Raw genomic sequence first — 15,152 nt, 5'->3', positions numbered from 1 at the left:
CCCTGGAATAGAAGAAGCAAAACCGACAAAGGAAAAGAATGCTCAGAAATAGGGGGAAAGGTGTGGTATTTTGAAAGCAAATAGTGTTTCAAAGGAAGGGAGGTGAGCAGCTGAGAGGTGACTATGGGATTTGGCAGCGTGAAGGTTGCTTGTGGCCTCGACAGGCATTGCTTCAGTGACCCGGAGGGGATGAAAGCCTGAGTGCAGACTACTCAGGAAAGACTAAGATGTAAGAAAGTGGAGGTAAGAGGAGAGGCACTGCTGCTTAGGACTTTTGCAATAGAAAGAAGGTTATAACTGGAGGATGCAGCCTTGAAGGAAGGTTTGTTTGGTTGTTTTTAAAGTTCGGTCACACTGGAAAGTCCTGAGCAGGCAAGAAGGAATGAGGAATAGACTTTAGGATTGGGGCAGAAACAATAATAGGGGGAAGACAGAATATATAAGTTGCAATGGAAATAAGTGAATAGATTGAAGGTAGTAAAATGAAGAGTTTATCTTCTGAGTGCTTCTATTGAATTAAAAAGTAAGGCCATCAACTGAGAGTGAGGATGGTGACTTTGAAGAACGAGGCATTTGAAAAGACTGAGGAATGAAATAGTTACCTTGGAGGGTAGAAAGGTGCATTGACCACAGATTTAGTGGAGCTGAGTAGTAGCCAGTTTGGCTGTGTGGTTTTCTCTATCCACATTTAGTTGCTCAGGGGCAGGGGAGAGAGGGAAGAGGGTTAGGTTTAACCAGGACTAGTATTGCCAGGCAAATACAGAGGAAGGAGAGAGAGAACAAAAGGCAGGTGTATGAGGAGAGTGTTTGTAGGGATGGGCCATAGAAGCTAAGCTCAGTAAAATGGGAAGTAAGGTCACGAGGGGATGATGGTCAGTGTAAAGGTGGCATTACCGGCAAAACAGTGGATTACTGCCACATAAAGAGACAGCAAATGGTATAATCTGCAGATATCCTTTAAAGTGCTTGGGGTTTTAAGGGATTGAGAATGGCAATAAAGAGAAAACAGAGAAGCTGCTTGCCTCTAATAATATAACGTGTGTGGGGGAAGTAGATATACACTGGCTCCCATTAGAAAGAGTGGGTAGGAAAGCAGTACTCTCAGAAGATAGCCAGGTTTTGGCCGGGCGCGGTGGCTCATGCCTGTGATCCCAGCACTTTAGGAGGGCGAGGTGGGCAAACCTTTGAAGTCAGGAGTTCGAGACCAGCCTGGCCAGCATGGTGAAACCCCGTCTCTACTAAAAATACAAAAATTAGCCAGGCATGGTGGCGGGCTCCTGTAATCCCAGCTACTTTGGAGGCTGAGGCAGGAGAAGCACTTGAACCCAGAAGGTGGAGATTGCAGTGAGCCAAGATCACACCACTGCACTCCAGCCTGGGTAACAGAGTGAGACTCCATAAAAACAAAACAAAACAAAAGAAAACAGTGCTAGGTTTTGATTAGAAAAGAAGTTAAAGGAACCACTCAGAGGAGAATTTAAGGATTATAGATATTTTGCTGATGTGAGATCATGAGTTACAGGAATCATGTGGGAAAGTTTGGATGGTTAGGTTGAGTGGTAAATTGAGTTTTATTTGGGGACACACAGGAAGAAATAAGAGTACCAGGGGGAAAGGAAGACTCAGAAGATTTGTATTTCACATAAGGAAGCTCCAACTCAAGAAAGAATTATGTCTAGAGCTGGTTAATAAGTGAGTTTTTGTGAAATCTTCAATCATTTCCATGTAGAAAAAATATCATCATTCTTAGTCAAGTTCCAAGGTTAATTCCCAAATTCAGGTGAAGATTAATGATATTCATAAGAAAGTAGAACCTACCCACTATGTATAGGAATGTTTCTCTAGATATTTGGTTTAGAATTTCCATTTGGAAGATGATATCTGCCTCCTCCTGGCAATGGGGCCGAGAGTGCCTTCACGTGCTGAGCAGTGGTGGTAGAAACTAGCAGTGTTCACTTTGGGTTGTAATGGTAGTGGCCTTGATTCAGAGAAGAGGCTAAGCAGAAACTGGTGTAACATGGATGTGAGATGAGAAAATGGTTTCCAGAGGCAGGGTCAGTGATGCAAAAGAGTCTGGGTGTGGTGGCTCATGCCTGTGGTCCAGCTACTCAGGAGGCTAAGGTGACAGGATTGCTCAAGGACGGGAGTTCAAGGCTGCAGTAAACTATGATTGCACCACTCCAGCCTGGATAATAGAGTGAGACCCTGTCCCCAGAACCCCCAAAGAAGACGCAAAAATAGGGCAAGAATGGAGGACTGGGAAGACGAAAAGAAGGAAGGCATTCTGGAGGTGGCAAAGGAGGTGCAGAGAGGATAATGAACCTCAGGAGAAATGAGTGTGGTAGAGTGAGGAAGGTGAGATGAAATGGGGTTATTCTCCTTCCTTGTGGCTACTATGGAGATGCTACCAGCAGCCTGAGAGTGGCGGCCATATGCTATGAAATTTTGGATTATCTTCACACATTCTGTTTTTTCCTCATCCTTTTCATATTTTTTTCTCATTTTCCTCCACTTTTCTTTTTTGTGCTGGTGCCCTGTCACCAACATTGTTGCTTAGCACTGGGCTGATGGGATGAATGGGGCAAAGGGTGGCGGTTTCCAGCCAATGTAGAGGAGAAGGAGGTGGGAAGAAAAGAAGTTCCCTATGAGCAGTTGTTTTGGGAGCCAGTTATCAGGAAGTGACAAATGTAAACTGGGTTTCTATAAGCTGGGGCACTGACAGAGTCTATGCATATCTATTAGAAGAGGATCATGCATTCCTATCACTAATGACATGAAGAGAGTTGATAGGAGTTAATAATTATATCTGAGTAGAAAACCTTATGTGTATATTTTGATTATATTTCCCGTAACTAATATATTTGCTGACTTCAAGTTGTGGTCATCAATAGATCATCAATAGATATAATTATATTTATTTCAATGAGTATATGTTTGTGTTTTATGAGCATGTATTGAAATTCGCAATTTTGTACTTCAAGGGCACACATCTCAGTTACCATTGTCATAAGAACTAATGTTTAACTTAAGAAGATTTCATCTGTGGGACTGACATACATAACATCTGAACCCACGGATTTAAAAGCTTTCTTCGTGCCAGCAGTGATGTTAAAGCATGCTATATATTATCATAGAATTACTATCCTTTATATGTTTTGGTATTAATTGCATGAGGTATTATAATACAAGACGCTCATATTTTAGAGATGGTTGAGTCTCTTCACAGTTTTTAAAATGAGGAATGATGAAGAGTTCCTTGTGAGTGAGTGGGAGCCACTTTCCATGTGATCCAATGTTGATTTAATTTCACAAGATCAAGATCAAAAGCAAAACATGACTGTTACACATCTAACCAAATACATATGGTTATGTGAAACACAGTATATTACAGTGGCTAAAGACGACGGCTCTGAAATCAGATAGACCTAGGATGAAATCAGCTCAGCTTCTTGTAAGCTATGTCTGCTGGCAAGTCATTTAACCTCTTCAGGCTTAGTCTTCTCATAGTAAAACTAGAGCTACCATGGAATGATTTGCAGGATGCTTGTGAGGACTAAGTGAAATGATGTAGGTGTGTGCTTAGCAAAGTTCCTGGCAATAAGGAGTACTCAATAAGTACTACTAATAATACTAATGAAGTTAACTATTGTTGACCAGATGGATGGAGTATGGAAATGATTCATGGGATTGTGGCGGATGCTCTTGGTCCTTAGCCCAGATTCCTTTACCAGACCGGTTCACCCATTCTCTGGCTGCTGAATGCTGGCTGTTCATGGTCATGGCAGCTCCTGCTGCTGAACAGGCCACCTCATTGCCTTCCCTCATGCCCCACCTGGGGGAAGACTTTAGCCAATGACTGACATGAAGTGCATAAGACTGGCCTGCTTGCCGTAAGGCGTAACCAGTTCTCCTCTACTTAGGTGAGCCCAGCCCATGGTCCAGCCTCCTTTGCCCAAATCTATGCTAAATGACTTCACTTGCCAAATGAGTCAGGACACAATGACTCAGCCTTTCATGTGGAAGCTTCCAAAATTCTAAAAAGGGATCTTAAACCCACACACACACACACACACACAGAGAGAGACAGAGAGAGCACTCCCAGGCCTGTATTAAGGCTAAAGGTAAAATTAAAATATAGTAATTAAAGTTATACTAAAATTTAGTTCTGTGCATCCTAGTGGTTAAAGCAAAGAGAAGAGACACAATAGTCACATGGTTAGCATTAGTAATAATTTTCAAAGGCACACAATGCCTCAGTACTTTGGTCTAAAGAATTTATCCTCTGGGGCTTCACAGGGAGCCCATGAGTGGCAATGGTGAGAACCATCCCTATGGTAAATGCAGTTGTGTGCTGTTTCTAGTCATTTCTCACAGCATATTCACTGATGGCTTTAAACCCAACTGCTGTTCCTCTCAGGGCCGGGAAAGAGAAAATCAGTGTAATCCAACAGCATGATTTTATGGGAGTCTGAATTAGTTCAAAGATAAAATCTTGATTCTCTAGACTAGAGGAAGGAATATGTCCTTTCAACTCTCCCCTGTTCCCTCCACCCAGTTCTCTCAGATGTGTCTTTGATTAGAAATTGAACAGCAAGTAGCTACAGGTTTGTTTGTTTGTTTGTTTGTTTATTTTCTTTGCATATGCCTGTGGAACAGGTTTTCTGTGTTGCTGCTTAAGGTCTGACTTAAGACCTTAAGTCAGGCAGATTCACAGTGTTTTGTGAGAATGAACTGTGGCACCAAGACTGCTATTTTAACAAAGGCCTGTTCTACCTGCGAAGCGCAGTAGGCTGAAGACGTTCCTGTTTTCTCTTGTCATGTTTTAGTTTTAACCTGGCCTTCAAAAAGAATGTTCTGCAGATTATTCGCTTAGGTAAACCCAGTGGCTGCACACTGTGTGTTTGCTTACAAATGCTCCTTACAGTTCGAATCACTTCTGAAGAAGGATAAGTTAAATAGTAAATGAGGAGTTTACAATGCATTGTGCGCATGTCAGGGTTTTCTGGTAACATATCGAATCTATCATTACAAAAGTAAGTTAGGGGAGAGACATGAAGTATCATCCTTGCTCCTGTTCCAAATCTGTTTCTCACAGAGCCCAGGAACTGTCTTCTTTCCAACACTAGAAAATGTGGCACAACAAAGCTGCAGGTCTTGAGAAAGAATGTCCCCCTCTCTTAAAAGAAATGTTCTTGGAGGGTGGCCTGGATTGTTTTCCTTGAAGATTTTCTAGAATGAACAGCTGTAACAATTTTCTATAATTTGCCTTGGTGCAGATGCTGAAAGAGAGCATTCACAATAAAATATATGCAGTATATGTAATTTCAGCTGGATGTTCTGGGGTTTTAAAGTAAAAATGTGTACCTGCAAGCTGTTTTATAGTTTCTCAGTCATAATTATCTCTGTTACACAGAAGGCTACAACTGCAACTCCTCCTTCATGTGCAAGCTTTCCAAAAATATCTTGATAATTTTGCATATTCTGCAAGCCACAGTGTTCTTCTTGTGTTCGATTTGGGAAGTGCGTTAAAATGTTTAATTTCTCTTTGCAATAAGTTTATGACGTAATCACATCAACGGGGAGGATGGTGGATAATCTATGGAGGAAGCGCTTGCAAAAGGTACAGCAACTGGAATGGATGTCGAGTAATACCTGCTGCAAAATAACTTCAGCTAAAGTTATGTGCAGCATGACTGGACATAATGCTTGTGTATTGCAACCCACATTATTCTATTGATAAAATGGGAGAAAGGTGTTGGAGAAGATGGTGAGGATTCTTAACAGCTGCAGCTTGCTCCCTTCCTCTAGGGAGTTTGTGCTCATGCTTGTAGCATTCCTCAGGGGATGGATAAGGAGAGGGGCTGGGGTATCACTGCGAAGCCAAATCCCCAGACAGTTGATGAGTGATCGCTCTGCTACACATGTCCCCAGTTAGCTCAATGATTGACCCTCTCTCCAATTGTCAGCCCCATTTCTTGACTACTTCATTTGTCCCCGTTGCACAGAAATGTATTTTCCACACTAATTACAAAATGGACTGCTACTGATGCCCTTCATTACACACATAGTTGCTGAGCACCTCCAATTAAGTTGTTCAATAGTTACCATTCGGATTCCACTGGTCCTCTCCACCCAACACGAACAAGAAGTTTTCCACCTCCACAACGCAGTGGTGGGCACTGTTGTATGGCATAACTGAAATTAAGAAAAAAAAAAAAAAGACATATGAAATTTTCCATCTCAGGATTTGCTACCTTGGCTCACTGGCTATTTGTTTCACTGAAGTGCATAAAATGTGAGACTGACTCAGAGGAAGAAGAACGCACAGGTAGCCAAGCCACTAGTCACCAATCCAGGGATCCCTATGCAGTGACTCAGTGGTGTGTTCCCAGTGGTTTCAAACCCAACCCCTTTTGACTAATTTTACATAATGTTATTCCAGAAATTAGTCAAGAACAACCTGTCATGCTGCTTTCAATTCCTAGGTTCTCCTAACCTGCCTGATGATGTGGATGGTGATCTGAACGACTGACACTCCTAAATGGTCAGGGCTGGGGTTACTTCTTGGAAGAAGTATCCCTGAATACACTTGGAGCCATTAAGATGCTCTGCCTAACTTGGTTTGCTGGCAGTCTTTCCATAAACAGACTCAGGGTGCTTGGTAGCTTTCTATTCCACAGCAATGAACAAGCTGAATTTCCATACAGTTTTAAGTTTTTAAATTAAGGTCCTGCTGATTTAATGCCTCCTCCAAATGTATACGCTTAATTTCCTGTACAATGTCATTAGCAGCACAATCACACATTTTCTATCTATCTGCTTAGGAGCTCTTCTGTAACAAAGATGAAAACTGTCAGGAACATCACAAATATCTATTCTCCTTGCCTCTCCCTTCTCTCTGCCCAAATGTGGTGGATGTGAGGAGGGGACATTATTCAGAAACCCACTTATGCCAGCTTTCTCTGTATTTGTTCTGATTTACATTTCCTTTAGGGAGACACAAAATACCAGAATCGGATGCTCCTGTGTCCTTTCGTGCTGTGCAGTGTTAGTCTCTGCTACAATAATATCCTATGGTAAATGTAAACGTATAGAGCATTCGTTATATCTCCTACAGTGGTTTGGGCCCAGTAGGAAAAATGATGTCCTTGTTCAGCTCATCATATGGGCACCTTAAATCTAGGTGAGGACAAATGGGGAGGTGATGTGCATGTTCAGGCAGGGAACTTTTTCCTTGACACGGATCAACAGAGCACTTAAGAAACCAGTGCAGTGGGAAATCAATATGAGTCAGGGCCAACTCTTACTTTGTGCTCCTCTGCCAATGCAGAGAGAGAGAAAGTGAGGAGACCTATCTCACGCCTGACTTATTTTGGGTGCTATATAGCTCTCATTTCATTTTGTTTTTATTATCTTTTATTTTTCTCAGGAAGCATTTATGCTGGCTAAGATATGTAAATAAAAAATAAGAAACAGGCACAGGTTTGAGACTTACAACACAGCCTCTGAAAGAGCAAATCAGATCATGTAAGCTTCTTACCATGGGATTTTAGGAGTTTTGTTTTGTTTATTTACCTACTGACTTATTTATTTGTACTGTAAATATGCATTGTTTTTGAACTTATACCCACAAGGCAGAAGGCATTGGTAGGTAAACCTCCAATCTGGGGGATAATGTAGAAATTGGGTGGGCAGTGGTTTGTGCGGTCCATGAATCAGGTCAATTGACTTTGAGAGTCATCTCAAGAATGTCCTTTAGCCCATCAATCCTCAGTTTCTCTCTTTGAAAAACACTTTTACCTGTGTAGATCCTGCAGCCTTCACTACTCAGAATTCATTGTGGCAGAGTATACGTGAGGCTCATTGAGCAACAGAGGTGGAATATGTTTGAAAGATTTTCTTCCCTTTAATTAGTTCATCATTGTTTGGAGCATAATGCTGGTTCCAAAATACCAAAAACAAAACGAAGCTTCCGTTATCATATTGTGAACAACCTGGTGCCACTCCAGTTGACGGTAACGTCCTCTGGCCAGTGGTAAACTTACTCAGCATTAATTGTCAGCTGTATGCATCAAGTCACATGAGATACAGAGCAGTCATAGAGGCCATCAGCTGCAACGAACTTATTCTATGACCACAGCTCTTCAAATATTTCTTTTAAACTTTCAGTCAGTTCAACATTTTGCCCAGATCTTATAAATAACGAAAAATGGTATTATTATTTTTTAAACCAGAAGTCCAGCTTCATAATAAAGTACAGTCTCTGAAAATAAAATGACACTTGTGTTTTGTTCTTGCCATTCATTTGCTCTCATTCAGGCAAGCAGAAATTAAGTAAAGGAAACAATACATGATTTATTTTTAAGCCTCTTTTTCATTTGATTACCCCTATTGTTATGCTTTATGCAAACAAATGAAACTATTGCACTAAGCTAACTATTGAACTCTTCAAAATAAGAGAAAAGAAGGTCTTTGAAGTCCTAATTTAAAGGCTACTTGAAGGAATTCTCATCTATTTACACATTTTTACCCTTGTTTTAAAACCTGTCTGCTATATTTCTTGGCTGAGCATTTCAGTATTCTCATTCCTGAATTATTGTCTTTTCTGAATTATTACTGTGGATTGAGAGGCTATAAATATACTCAAATGCTCGTTGAAATTATTCTGAATATAAAACTCTCCCAAATTTATTTTAAAAAATCTATATTCAATGTTTGAATTTTGCAAAAGACCTAATTTCTTTGACTTCTGATTAAGCCCAAAGAAAAGCAAAATAAATAGGGTAGTGAACAAGAGCAAACAATTGTTTAAAATGGCCTTGGGTACTGCACTTATTGATTTTCTTTTAAATAACAGATACATGCCTGCTTCTTTCCAGATTTCTCCAGAGGTGGACAAGTGTCTCGCCCTCACAAGCAGGTAGTGGGGGAGGTTTGTACTCCAGGTTCACATACAGCCCAGTGTGAGTTTTTAGCGTGTCAGTCAGTGAGTTAGAGGGAAAGGGGAAAGAGAAGCTAATCAGGATGAAATGAGATTAAAGGCTGTCTAATTTTACAGCAACTGTGATCCATCAGCCACTGTGAAAGTGACAGTGGAAATGAATGATGGAGACAGACAGGTGGGGCTGTACATTTCACTGATTTATCCTCAAATGCACTGGGCCTTATTTTATTGAGTGAACATGACCGCATTTATCATGACTGTCATCTAAACCCACTTCCCTCCATTTAAAAAGGTCACTTTACTCGGAGTAGGAGAGAGGCACTTTCAAATCAGATTTAAAATCTAATAACACGTGTTTATAAGGCCCTTTGCGAGACTTCTCAACTTTATTAAACAAACAGGTAGTGCTAGGAGGAAAGAAAAAAAAAAGCCAGAAAATTGGAGAAGAAAACACTTTTCATCACCTGAAGGGGCACTTCATTTCATCTCTAAATTTCAAGCAATTTGTACCATTTTTCCCTTCCACTCCAAGCACTCAAAATTCTATTCTAGTCTTGGGAAATTAAATAAAACATTTACATTTAATACTTTCAATTAAGAAAGTAGGAATCAGGTAATGCTATAAAATAAACTTGGAGAGGATATTGTCACAGTATTTACTCTGCAGAATGACTAATCATCACACAGGAAATAGATGTTAGCAATTGTAACAAGCTGAATCTCTCCCACAATTAACTTATGTACCTGTTAATTGTTTCCCCATAACTTTAAGGCCATAAAAATCTCATTTACACAGTCTTTTACCCCTCCCTGTACCAGAGCAATAAAATGTCCTGAGATCTTATGCACAAAATTGGTCTCTGTGGATGGGAAAACGGAGTGAAACTCTCTGGGAATTCTTTATTATTTTTTGCAATAATAACCAGCACTGACCAAACATTCACTATGTGCCACATATATGTACATTAAATACATAATTATATTTATCTATATTATGACTTTGGAAATACAAAAACAGTTGCGTTCTTGCTATTCATTTGTTCACTTTTGGCCAAGCAGAAATTAAGTGAAGGAAATAATACATGATAAAATATACTGATAGTATATTTACCTAAATTGGCTCACATCTTTCATTTAATACGACTAATCGTAAAGGAGGCATTACTCATTCATTTCATTTTTTAAGAAATACTAAAAGGCCTTGAGAGGGTAAGTCACTTGTTGAAGGTCAGACTCAGGTACCGAACGGCAGAGATGGAATCCAAACATGGGGATGTCTGGACCCCGACTCACGCCCTTATCCATTTCACTCTACTGATTTTCAATAGGTATGTTCATCCATCCAGCAAGTAATTACTGAGTTCCTGAATGTTCAGTGATGGTGTTTTTGAAATTTGTGTATAATTTTTTTATATTGAATCGTATTTTAAACGTGTTTATTACTATGATATTTGAATGAATCCTTAAAGCAAGAAGACATTCCTTTAAATGATTTCCTATAAATCTGGATATTCGAATAGCTGGTTTTCTTAAAGCAGAGTACATTTGTTTGATAGAGCCAGAAAAAACACTGAGAAAATCAGCCAGTTAAGGGTGGGTAGAGTCTGTTGGCAGATTTTTTTTTTTTTTTTTTTTTTTTTTTTAAGCAATGAGGACATATTTCAACCTTGAAATTTGAAATATCTTGGTTACAGAGGCTGTTTTCCTGGCCTATAAAATGTCCAGGGGTCTTGTTTGTATTCCTGAAGGCCTTATTGTACTAGAGATCCACACTACTGTGTCTCCTCACATTTTACATCTACGGAATGTAAACCTCTTCCGCAGAAAGCATAGGTATCCTTTGCAACCCCCAAATTTTCATGAATATCCAAACAAGAGATTGCATAGGGCTGTGCCAAGAATATAGACTTGCTAACTAGATGGTTATTGAATGTTTATCAATTAGATGTAACATTTGTGAAGGCCTTGATATTTTTAGTCTCAAACACTTAACTGTCAGATATAACAAAGTTCTCAATTGTTTTGAAAAAATAATTAATGCCTATGGTAAAAATACAATCTTAAAAAAAGGACATACAGAACAAATAAGTCTTCCTCTTACCCTTGGCCCGCCCTCAGCCTTTCAGTTCTCTACCACAGAGGCAATCTCTGTTACTATGTTCTTGGGTTTTCTTTCCAGAGACATTATACATCTGGGTCATTTTTGTTAACACAAATGGCAGCAGCATACTAGAGACATACTGTTTAGTGTCTTGCTTTTTCACATTTAATAATACATTCATTCATTCATTCTTTGTCCATTAATCAAGTATGTGTTTTTGTGCTACTCCATGCCAGGCAATGTTGTACCTGCAGGGGAGGTCGTGGTAAGCAGCAAACCAGGCACACACTAGTCAGGGGAAGCACATAATAAACACAGACACAAAGAAATAAGCTCTTTTGTTTCAAATGATAAGTGTAAGAAGAAAAATAAATCTGGGTCGGGGAGAGGGAGTGGCAAGGTTAGTGAGTTTTACCAGTGCTCAGGGAAGGCCTTTCTGAGTAGATGACTTGTGAGGAGATGAAGTGAGTGAGGGAGCTGTCCAGGGTGTAGGTGCAAGAACAGCAAATGCAAAGACCTTGAGGCACAGGTTTGAAATGTGTGAGGGACGGCAAGAAGACCAGAACACAGGGATCTGAGATGAGGATGAGGAGAGAGGCCCAGGGCAGACCCGTGCAGTGTGGAAGGACATGGTCAGAAGATAATGCTGGCATTATTGTCCACTGAAATATTTTAAGTGGCTGCACAGTGTTCCATTTGATGGGCATTCTATCATTGATTCCATTTCCTTCTGATGGTTAATTCATTCAACAAACATTCACTAAACACTCAATAGGTGCAGGCGCCTTTCTGGTTGCTGATAATACTTAACTGAACGAGGCAGACAACATCCCTGCTCTCCTAGACCTTATATGATAGAGAGGAAGAACAACACAGATAAAAAAATAACAAATAGAAGCACAGCCAGGTGATGACAGATGACATAAAGAGAAATACAATGGGACGATGTGCTAGAGAGTGAGTGCCTGTCTATTATTTTAGTTGAAGCAGTTGGTCCAGAAGTGGGAATGAGTTGGTTGTGCCTGAGAAGCAGGTTGTGCCTGAGAAGCAAGTTGGTTGTGCCTGAGAAGCAAGTTGGTTGTGCCTGAGAAGCAGGTTGTGCCTGAGAAGCAGGTTGTGCCTGAGAAGCAAGTTGGTTGTGCCCGAGAAGCCTGTGTGTTGTGAGCACCTTGGGTGAGGGCCCAACAGGCATGGGATGAAGTCAGCAGGCAGACACAGGCTGAAATGCAGGTCTTTATGAGCCAGAATAAGCATGGTGGATTTTATGCTAAGCATGATGAAAAGGCATGGGAGGGGTTTAAGTGGCAGAATGACATAATCTGATTTATGTTTTAAAAATATCAGTCTGGCTCTTATTGAGGTTGTAGGAGGAAAAGAAGGAAAAGAGGGGGACCAAGCAGAGGTTCCTTCTGTGATCTAGATGAGAGAAGATGGAGGCTTGGCCGGGAGGGGACAGTAGGGATGGACAGAAGGTTCATGCTTTGAAGGTTGCTGCTGTTACAAGCAGTGCTGTGTTGAGTGTCCTTGCAGATACATAACACACGTGCATAGTTTATCTGTAGGATTGATTCTTGTAAGTGAAATTTCTGGGCCAAAGAATAGGTACATTTTACATTTTGATGGATATCATCATATTGTACCCATTTTTACACTTGTATCTTTGCCAATATGGTGAGTGAACAATTCATGTCTAGTTAAAATCTAAATCTTTATTTATTTGTGGTACAGGTGCAGCAAGTGTTCCTACATTTAAAATCCATTTGTATTTTACACATTTTTGTTGAGTTTGAGTTTTTGATATAATTTGTTACTCATAATTACATAATTTCTGTTTTTAAGGTATTCTTTTCTAGGAATAAACAAAATAAATGATATTTTGGAAGCATCATACTGCTAGAATATATATTTGTGAAATATTTACTCATTGAAGCAAATTCAAATAGCAATTACATGCTGTTGAAAACAAATAACCTGAAAGAAAGATGCTTCACTTTAATAATATTGAATATTCCTTGCCATGGGATCTTAGAAGGTTTTTTTAAAAAAAACAAAAACAAAACAAAACGAAAACTTCTGGCTGGGCACAGTGGTTCATGCCTGTAATTCCAGCACTTTGGGAGGCCAAGGTGGGCAGATCACGAGGTCAGGAGATCGAGACCATCCTGGCTAAGATGGTGAAACCCCGTCTCTACTAAAAATACAAAAAATTAGCCAGGCATGGTGGCGGGCGCCTGTAGTCCCAGCTACTTGGGAGGCTGAGGGAGGAGAATGGCATGAACCGGGGAGGTGGAGCTTGCAGTGAGCCGAGATCGTGCCACTACACTCCAGCCTGGGCGACAGAGGGAGACTCCGTCTCAAAAAAAAAAAAAAAAAAAAAAAAAAAAAAGAAAAAAGAAAAATTCTGCAATTTTAAGTAAATGCAATTGAGAAACATAAATGTTTTAAAATGTGCTAGTTAGTTTAATCCTACCATTCAGTCTTACAGCAAAGATCTAGCAACTTGGCTAACGCATTCCTGGAGATAGCAACAGCTACACAGTAAAACATTTTACACATTACGAAGTGCTTGATAGATATTATTGAATAAATAATCCATAGAAAAAGCTCTGCTACTTTTTTTCTTTTATATTTCGACTCTACTATAGTTTCAAACTACAAATAAATGGAAACATTTTGTATATTTGGGGGATGATTTGATCATTATGGACAGTTAGTCTGGAAAGTTTAACCCTGTAAGAGTTTTTATGGTCTGAATCCAGTTATGAGTTGGCAAATGTTCTGAATTAACCCAAAGGTGGCCAGCACTTTCTCCCTTACCTCCTACTTGTTCTGCACATACCAAGCCAGATTTTCATAATCCCTGGAGATGAATTTACTTAAGTGAGTTTAAGGTGTATGAATCTAAAAAAAACTGTGCATTTAGGAGGCTGTGCAAGAACCAAGAGAGCTTGTCTCTCATAGTTCAAAATTGTATTTAGGGGTCAGTTTTCTTGACTATGAAGATTATTTAATCACTCCCTCATTTGTGCAATGATTGGACTAAATGCATGCTTTTACTGTGTCACTTGCCAAGTGATGAAACAGTGTATTAAAATGGCTTGCTTTTGGCTTGTCACCCCCAAAACATCTATGAGCCCCTGAAGGCCAGATGCTATCATCTCCATAGCTTCATGCCTAGCACAGAACCCAGCACATAGTACTGGGCCAGACTCTGGCATCTCTATAGCATTTAGGCCTAACATAGTAATCAGAAATATTAATGAATCAGTAAATGTTGATTTATTGATCAATGAATAGCACAAATGATTGAGTGCTAGCTAAGAGACTATGGAATTCACTTTTTTGGAAGGTGGAAAAAATTGTGATGGATGCCAGAAGATGCGAAGGAGGGAGGAAGTGAAAGAAGAAAAGAAGAAGAAAGGGTGCCTTTGGTAAGGATTCTATGGCTTCTAGGATTGATGTCACCATGCAACACGTATGTCAGTTTTAAGCAAAGGAGGTTTGTAAGCTTTTCAAAGGCTGACCATATATTATTTCTTTCCAGAACTATGATAACACCTAATTGTGCCAAGGGCAAAGGTTTTCAGTAAAACCTTGTTGATTTACAGTTTTAGTTCTGAACACTTAACTTGGGGAAGTGCTGATAAGCAGTGAGATTCATGAGATTTCACATTGTACTTCTATTACCTGTTTAAGCAAAACTGACCTTCAAAGTCTTATTTTTATCTTAGTTCAAATATTTTCACTAATATATTCCCAAATTATGATCATGTTATTTTAATATCAACTGTTTTACTTTGAATATTTCCTGGCATGCTAGTAGGAACTTAAATATAGTTTTACTTTTACTTTTGGAGAATAAAACATCTTTGGGAATGAAAGCTGCCCTCTCTTTCAAAGGTTAGTTTTTCTTCCTGTTTCACAAAGTGTTGTGTGTTTCAGACACATGTCAATGAAACACTCTAGAGCTTTGATGATTGCCCTTTTCCAAGTGTCAACACAGTATCTTCCACATCATATTTTTCTGGGAGAAAGTACCACTCTGATACTTTTTATTGTTCTACACCCCAAAAGGATCATGTCAAAAATAGTAAACCTTCTAAACGA

The 15,152-nt window shown here is 39.7% G+C and overlaps 1 protein-coding gene across 1 annotated transcript in view; it reads right to left on the bottom strand.

The window, feature by feature from the left end:
- KLHL14 (kelch like family member 14) overlaps positions 1–15,152 on the bottom strand; it is a 97,731-nt gene that overhangs the window by 16,725 nt on the left and 65,854 nt on the right. The window contains exon 3 of the mRNA XM_050768274.1: positions 6,106–6,195. Within this exon, the coding sequence (XP_050624231.1) occupies positions 6,106–6,195 (90 nt within the window). The remainder of the gene's footprint in view (positions 1–6,105; positions 6,196–15,152) is intronic.

Source organism: Macaca thibetana, chromosome 18 (genome assembly GCF_024542745.1).
Source record: "Macaca thibetana thibetana isolate TM-01 chromosome 18, ASM2454274v1, whole genome shotgun sequence".
Classification (NCBI taxonomy): Eukaryota; Metazoa; Chordata; class Mammalia; order Primates; family Cercopithecidae; genus Macaca; species Macaca thibetana.
The sequence above is the reverse complement of the archived record's forward strand: the minus strand, read 5'-3'. Positions and strand labels throughout refer to the sequence as shown.